This window comes from Vulpes vulpes, chromosome 12 (genome assembly GCF_048418805.1).
Source record: "Vulpes vulpes isolate BD-2025 chromosome 12, VulVul3, whole genome shotgun sequence".
NCBI classification, from domain to species: domain Eukaryota; kingdom Metazoa; phylum Chordata; class Mammalia; order Carnivora; family Canidae; genus Vulpes; species Vulpes vulpes.
Genome location: NC_132791.1, coordinates 178761201 through 178769041, shown reverse-complemented (window position 1 = coordinate 178769041; position 7841 = coordinate 178761201). Strand labels below are relative to the sequence as shown.

The 7841-nt window shown below is 43.9% G+C and overlaps 1 protein-coding gene across 1 annotated transcript; it reads right to left on the bottom strand.

Annotated features, from left to right (window-relative positions):
• Positions 1 to 6344: 6344 nt before the first annotated feature.
• On the bottom strand, positions 6345 to 7484 carry CHST4 (carbohydrate sulfotransferase 4). Its single transcript, XM_026011687.1, has one exon. The coding sequence runs from the start codon at positions 7482 to 7484 to the stop codon at positions 6345 to 6347; it is 1140 nt and encodes a 379-aa protein (XP_025867472.1).
• Positions 7485 to 7841: the final 357 nt, after the last annotated feature.

Below are 7841 nucleotides of genomic sequence, written 5' to 3'. Positions count from 1 at the left end.
AGATAATAGGAGGAAAACTAGGATACAGTGTCTCAAGAAGGGAGAAATTCTCAATCAAGTTTATTGCTGAGTCAGGTGAAATGAGAATTGGAAAATGTCCATTGAGTGAATGAATAACATGGAATTTTGTTACCAGCTAGAACAGTTAGAAAAGGGGACAAAATCCAGATTGAAGTATATGAAGTAGAAGGTGAAAAAATAAAAAGCCAATGACTATAGACATCTCGTAAGAGCAATTTGGCTGTGAGATGAGGAGAAGCTAGTACAGATGGTCTCCAGCTTCCAATGGCTCAACCTAATTATCTTTTGACTTTATAATGTGTGAAAACAACATACATTCAGTAGAAACCATACATGAAATTTTGAATTTTTATCTTTTCCCAGGCTAGGGATATGTGCTTCAGGTCTGTTGTGAGCCTGGACAGGGCGACAAGCCTCAGTTCCCAATCAGTCACACCATCACAAGGGTAAAGAGCTGATATACTGACAACCGTTCTGTATCCATACAACCATTCTATTTTTCACTTTCAATACAGTATTCAGTGAATTGCAGGAGATATTCAACACTTTATTATAAAATAGATTTTGTGGGAGATGATTTTGTTCAATGGTAGGCTAATGTAAGTGTTCTGAGAATGTTTAACGTAGGCCAGGCTAAGCTATGATGTTCATTTAGTTAAGGGTATTAAATTCATTTTTGGCTTATGATATTTTTGACCTAGGATGGGTTTAACTCCATCATAAGTGGAAGAAGATCTGTAGTTGGAGAAGAAGAGTTTTTTCAAAATGGGAGTATACTAAGTTAAAAGGCCAAAGAGAAGGATTCAGTTGAAGAGAAGTTGAGTTGAAAGAGAATGAATACTAAAAATATACAATTCTTGAAAAGGTGAGTGGATAGAATCCAAAGCTCCAATAGAGGGGAGGCTAGCCTTCAATAGAAGACAGAACAATCTCTATCTTGTAATACAGTATAAGGAGGAAGAATGGATACTGGCATGGAGTGGTTTAGATGTTTGCATTGAGGAGTAGAGAAGTCTAATATTAGATGACTTTTCTTTTCTTTGGGAAAGTATGCAGCCAGAAGATGAGTAGGGAAAGTTCTTATGCTGAGAGGGAAAGAGTTGTGAGTGTTGAAGTGATCATAAATTGATATGGACTATCATAAAGCCCCTGTGAATTACATGCCTGCCTGCAATGCCCTCAATTCAGCATTCACCTGCCTGTGCTCAGGAGGAGGCAAAAAGAAACCAAAGTGTTGGGGTCATCATCCAGAGTTAGGATTGCTGAAGACAACTCCGCATTTCCCAGATTGGCCTTTCTCCAAATATTATGCTGACAGATGTTAATAGGTATATTGAAGAAAAAAAACCTCTTGGTCAAAAAATATGGGAGAATCACTTTCTGCTCTTTCCCATTCTTAATATGCACAAACATATTTGAAAGTTCTGAGGGTCTTGCATTTAAAAACCTGGTTAAATTTAGTATTGTCAACTTTTTCAAGCGTGTTTGTTTCCAGAATGCTGTGTGAGTGCATGTATGTGTGTACTACATCTATTAAAGTCTCATCGTTTATTCATTGTTTGATCAGGTAATCAGGATTTTACCTCACCCCTACCTAAAAGGACAGGAGTCTTTATCCCTTTCATCCAACATGTTTACATTATCTGTCGTTAGCCATTTAAATCCATATTGATTTAGGGTGGAACAATAGGTTACTTTTCCTGAAACACACCTCATTCTTTATGGACAGTAGCCCTATGTGCCTGTTCTACTTGTTCACTTCTTATCATACACTTAAGACACAAACAAAATGTTCTTCCAGGATCATAAGAAGTCATCTCAAAACGTGGCAAGGCAAACAAGGCCAGTGGCCATCCCAAATAGTTAAGATTAGTGCTAGTGGGAGTAGGGGCTAAGAGGGTGGCAATGAGAGTTACTTGTATTATTATTATTATTCTAATAATAAGCAACATTTTCATAGGTCTTTATAATTTACAAGTTGCTCTCATATGTGTTATTTTGCATGATCACATTTAATTACAGTTGAGCAAGGTACAAGTCTTATGGGTGAGAGCAAGGAACATAGTTTGGGGGCATGACAAAAGGCATGATGAGGAAAATAGGAGCAGGGAGGGAGCTAAGATCATACATTCTCAGTGGAGTTGCTGTTACCACCGACAGTAAAAAGTGGTTTGTTGGGGGGGGGGGGCGGGGGATGAAAGCATTACTGTGATTTGTAGCTTTTGGGAGGGCTACATATATTTTTATGCAATTTTTATTGTAGTATTAACATTTCATAATAGAGGACGATTCGAACAAAAATGTCTACCATAGGCTTGCTAAGGGAAGGAGGTGATAACAGAAAAAAATATTGGGGAGCCATGGTTTAAATCTTGTAGTGTCTGTGGAATATTTTGACATTCATGAGTGATTCTTTTGTTTCCAGAAATGTTAGCTCATTTGTCTAGTGCAGTGTCTGCTTCTGGCTTCATTTGTCCTGCCCATCTTCCCCAAGACCCTCAATGACTATGTTTTGCCCACATTATTTATTTTTTTTAAAGATTTATTTATTTATGAGAGAGAGAGAGAGAGAGAGAGAGAGAGAGAGGGAGGCAGAGGGAGGCAGAGACACAGAGGAGGGAGAAGCAGGCTCCATGCTGGGAGCCCGATGTGGGACTCGATCCCAGGACTCCAGGATCATGCCCTGGACCAAAGGCAGGCGCCAAACCACTGAGCGACCCAGGGATCCCATGTTTTGCCCACTTTAAACTCCTCTTCTGGCCACAGTGGACTGAATTAGGGTGGACATAAGCCGAGACCAGTTAAGGCACAGATTGGCCAGTGCATGACTGGTCCCAGGAAGCCTGGCTTTGCTTGCTTCCTCTGCTCTGAATTTTGATAATGTCTGCTTCACTACTTATTCCCTTTGACATGACTTGAGTGGGTGCCAGATCATTGGTTGGTTGCAACATCTCCCCCATCAGGACGCTTGGCCTGGGGGTATACTGTCTGAGTAAGACTGCATGAGACTGAGAAAAAGGAGAAGAGAAATTTGTTTTAATCATTGACTCTTCATCTTGCATATATGCATCATCTGATGAATGTAGAGGATTCTTTCTTCCTCTTTCTTTCTTTTTAAGATTTTATTTGACAAAGAGAGAGAGCACAAGCAAGGGGAGCAGCAGAGAGAGAAGCAGACTCCCTGCAGAGCAGGGAACCCAGTGTGAGGCTTGATCCCAGGACCCTGAGATCATGATCTGAGCCAAAGGCAGATAGATGCTTAACCGACTGAGCTACCCAGGCACCCCTAGAATAGGGTTTTGTTTTTGTTTTTTAAGATTTTGTTTATTTACTCATGAGAGACATAGGGAGAGGCAGAGATACAGGCAGAGGGAGAAGCAGGCTCCCTGTAAAGAGCCTGATGTAGAACTCGATCCTGAACCCTGGAATTACACCTTGAGCAGGCAGACCCTCAACTGCTGAGCCATCCAGGCGTCCCTAGAGTAGGTCTTCTTAACAGATGTGCTGTTGACATATTGGATCAGAGAATTTTTGTTGGGGATAGGGGTTTTCCTGTACACTATAGGAGGTTTAACACTCTACTGGTTGTGATAATCAAAATGTCTCTAGACATTGCCCAATGTTCCCTAGGGAACAAAATCACCTTGGGTGGAGAACAACGGATGTGGATAAACTGGAATATTAGACAACTGTAAATCTAATTGTTTCAGTATGATCAGACATGCCACAAATGGCTTGTAATCTGCTGTTGAGTATCACCTTAATGAGGATATTACCAGAATGATGGAAGATGGTCCTTGAGAGAGCTAAAACTAGTGTTGTTACGAATATATTCACTGCTACCACTTAGTGAGTGCTTGCTTATGAGCCAGATGCTTGCTAAGCATGTTCCATTTATTAATTCATCAGCCCTCCCAGCAACTCCAGGAGGTCAGTGCCACCATTATTCAACCCACCCCACAGCTGAGGGAACAGAGACATGGAGATGTTTAGGGACTTGCTGGAGATTGCCCAGCTGGTAATAGTAGAGTCACCCAGGCAGCAGGATTCCAGAGCCCATGCGCTCATGAGCACATAACGATTCCTTTGGAGAAGGAAAAGCAAACAGCTTTGTACTCCAGCATCTCATAGAAATGGTTCCTAAGGAAGTTGCTAGCATTAAGACAATTCAGGTGGAGGCTGGAATTTCAGAGGGGAAATCAGAGGTGGTTGAGTCTCTCACTGTCTTTCCCCCTCACTTGCCTTCTTCACTATTTGCACCATACCTGCTGCCCTGGCCTTATTTTCAGTGTTGGGGAAACTTTTCACAGTTTTGGAAGGTTTGTAGAAGCAAGAAACATTTGCTTGGGAGATCCTGGCTAGGTTCTTGAGGTGTGTCTAGAGTGGCTTAGGTTTATGTGTTAGAATAAATCCACTCCTTTAGATTCACATATAAATTAACTTTGCTAGACCCAGCTGGCAAAGGTAGCTGCTCACATATCTTAAGTGATGCCACAGCCCAAGAGCTCCTTGGCAGAATCAAGTATGAGAATTCCCATCGGACACTGAGAGCACTTTATGAGGTAAGGACCATGCCCAGAGTGGGAACAAAAGGAAAGATGAAATGATGGTATCTTTCAGATTTGGACAGTGAAATATTAAGCAAGTCAGGACTCAGAGGTCCCTGGAGTTCCAGACCGATAGAGACCTTCTTCCTATTCCTTTTTTTTTTTAATCAAAGATTTTATTTATTTATTCATGAGAGAGAGAGAGAGAGAGAGAGGGGGGGGGGCAGAGACACAGGCAGAGGGAGAAGCAGGCTCCATGCCGGGAGCCTGATGTGGGACTCGATCCCAGGACTCCAGGATCGTGCCCTGGACCAAAGGCAGGTGCCAAACTGCTAAGCCACCCAGGGATCCCCTTCTTCCTATTCCTTCTAACCTGAGGACAGGACCAATGTCAGGAGCAAGCAGCATGGATACTTGGCATGTGCTGAAAAGGCATCTGTTCTGGAGTGGGAAGGCACACAGTGCTGCTGCCCAATGGAGGGTGTGGCGTTATTAGGCTGGTCTTGAAAGAATTACCAGGGTTGCTTGATCAACGTATAGAATCCCAGCCCCTACCCTGGTGGATTCTAATTCCAGTAGATCTGAGGTTAGGCATGGCAAAATGAATTTCTGACACTGGATTCTGATGCATAAGTAGACCTGGGGAGTACTGCAAAGACTGGGAGAAACAGCATCTATCAGGTGGAGAGGTGACCCAGGAAGAGCTGAACATCACTAGCCATACTAACCCTGAGGTCCTCTGGCTGAGGATCACATTAGAAGAACCCTTTGCCCAGACCCTAGAGTGTTACTGCAACTCACACCTCACACAAGAAAGAAAGGGCTTGTTGCTAGTTGCCTGTTTCTACAGATTCTTAAGAGCACAATGTGATGGTCAGTATTGATCAGTTTAGACTCAGCTCATCATCTGACACCAAATATTGTCTTAGAAATTTTTGTGTGTGGGTAATAGATAATAGTAAAATTACACACACACAAAAAAGTCTCTAAAGATGCTTATGCTATCAGGTTAGGATCCCATAAGAATTAGCATTTACTACTAAGTAATTAGAAAGCATAAAAGGGAAAACTCCAAACAGAATCCTATTTGGAATTTTAGTGTTAATGGATAGCAGCTTCACAAATCAAAATCTTCTATGCGATAGGAAAACACTGAGGGGAAACAATGTCCATATCAGGCCTAGCCACTCCATGAATTTAAGAGCTTGCTCTATTATGCGGAGATCTTAATTTTGTATTTGTGATAACTGATAACTGTAATGGCCAAGCCCACCGTAAGCATCCAACTCTTTTCTCTGTTCCCTTTGTGAATCCACCAGGAGCTCCATGGGCTCAAAGTTCATATCCCTGTGGAATGTGCTGGTGGGCTCTTTGGCAGAAGACCCATTTCCTGTCTCTCTCCTTTCCCACTGGGCAAGATGTGGATAGAGAAGTTTATGGATTTATCCCACTGATACTGTGTGGTGCCAATTAGGACCCCAGGCCACAAAGTCTTTGAGGTACACGCAGATGGGAAGACCAAGAAGAGAAGAAAGGCAATATTCCTTTTTAGGTGGTGGAACGTGCTGCTCGTATACGTTTCTGAATCTCTTCTAGGCCTGAGTGGAGACATGAAGATTTCTCAGCTTGAGCACGTATAGGCACAACTCATGCTCACATGTACACCAAAAGAGATGTAATTAAGACTAAGAAGCCTTTGTTAATGTGGCCAAGGCTGGTGCCAAGTGGGGACACACAGCCTCTTCAACCCTCTTGGTAGACTTACTTGGAGGTAGTCTATGTAGACAGAAGATCCAGTGACAGGTTTCTCTGCTCTTGCTCTGATCTAACAAGCTGGTAGCCCAGCAAAGTCATGGTATCACTGCAGACTTTCTGAAGTCGAGAAACCTTTTTGTAAGGCAAAGTCCAGCGCCAGGCCTGGGAGACGTTGAGAGCATTCCTGGCATTAGTGTGGAAGGCATGATTACCCATGCCCTCACCTCGAGTGATGTTGTACACCCAGGTCTGGAGATGAGGCAAGAATTTCAATCTCACATATTCATATATTTGTGCAGTCCGGGCAATGGGGTTCCGGACCAGGTCCTCATAGCGTATGAGCATGTAGCGTTCCCTCAGCGCTTTGGGCAAGGACTGCACAGCCTTATAGATCTCCAGCTGGCTTTGGCAGATGACCTGCATCACATAGTAGGGCTGATCCTCCTTCTTGAGTTTCTCCCAATGCTGCCCCAACACAATGCGGCTGTCGATCATGAGTTCCTCTGTGGTGTGTTCTCGAGAACGGAACACTGCCCGAGGGTCACGTACCAAGTGCACGATACGCAGATTGAGGGAAGGGTCTCTCAGCAGCGGGTAGAGCATCTGCAGGTTGAAAAAGCGTACCTCCTTGAGCACCACATGGCTGTAGGAACGACAGGCCTTCTCTACCACCTCAAAGGGCTGTTGACTGCACAGAAGCTTACAGTGAGCCCGGGGTATGATCATATCCCGGGAGAAGATGTTGCAGGCAGGTGGGGAACACAGGGCCCGGCTGTTCTCCCACTGGAAGAGGCTGGACTGTCTTCGAGGACCAGGTTTCATGTAGGCGTCAAAGACACTCATGTCACACAGGAAAATGGCACGTATCAGATCCCTCACTGCCATCTGCAGCCTCCAGGCAGTGCTGTGTGTGAAGGTCATCCAGATGTGCCAGGCAGGCTCCATCAGGTAGAAGACATCTGGATGCTGCCCAAAAAGCTGTCCCACAAAAGAAGAGCCAGAGCGCCAGGAAGACAGGACCAGCACATGCATGGGCTTGGGCTCCTCTGTGGTAGATGGGGAGTTGGAGTTGTGGCCATACAGGTGGAGGAATAGAGCAAAGATGGCCATCTGGGAAATCAGAAACAGCAGTGGCTTCATTTTTTTTGGCAGTATCATCATGCTGAAGTGGAAGATCCTTAAGGAACAAGCAGAAGGGCTGTGTTATGTTTCTATTTTGGTGTCTGCCTTCCATCCCCTTTCCTGCCAATGCCATTTTTTCCCTCTGACCCCCAGTGAAGAGCAACATAGAGTGCTGGAAACTTCTGGCAACCAGCTATACAAATCCTTCTCTGAATTAATTTCTGTCCCTTGCAGTTAGTGTGTCAATAAGTTCTGTTTATTTTAGGCTCCTTACTTCCTCCCTTGTGGTCTTTCTTGTCCAGTAAACTACCAAAAATCCCTGAACCCAGCCATATTTCATTGACATAGAGGAATAGCTCTGCCTTGGTGACATGCATGTCTCCACACAGGCCACTT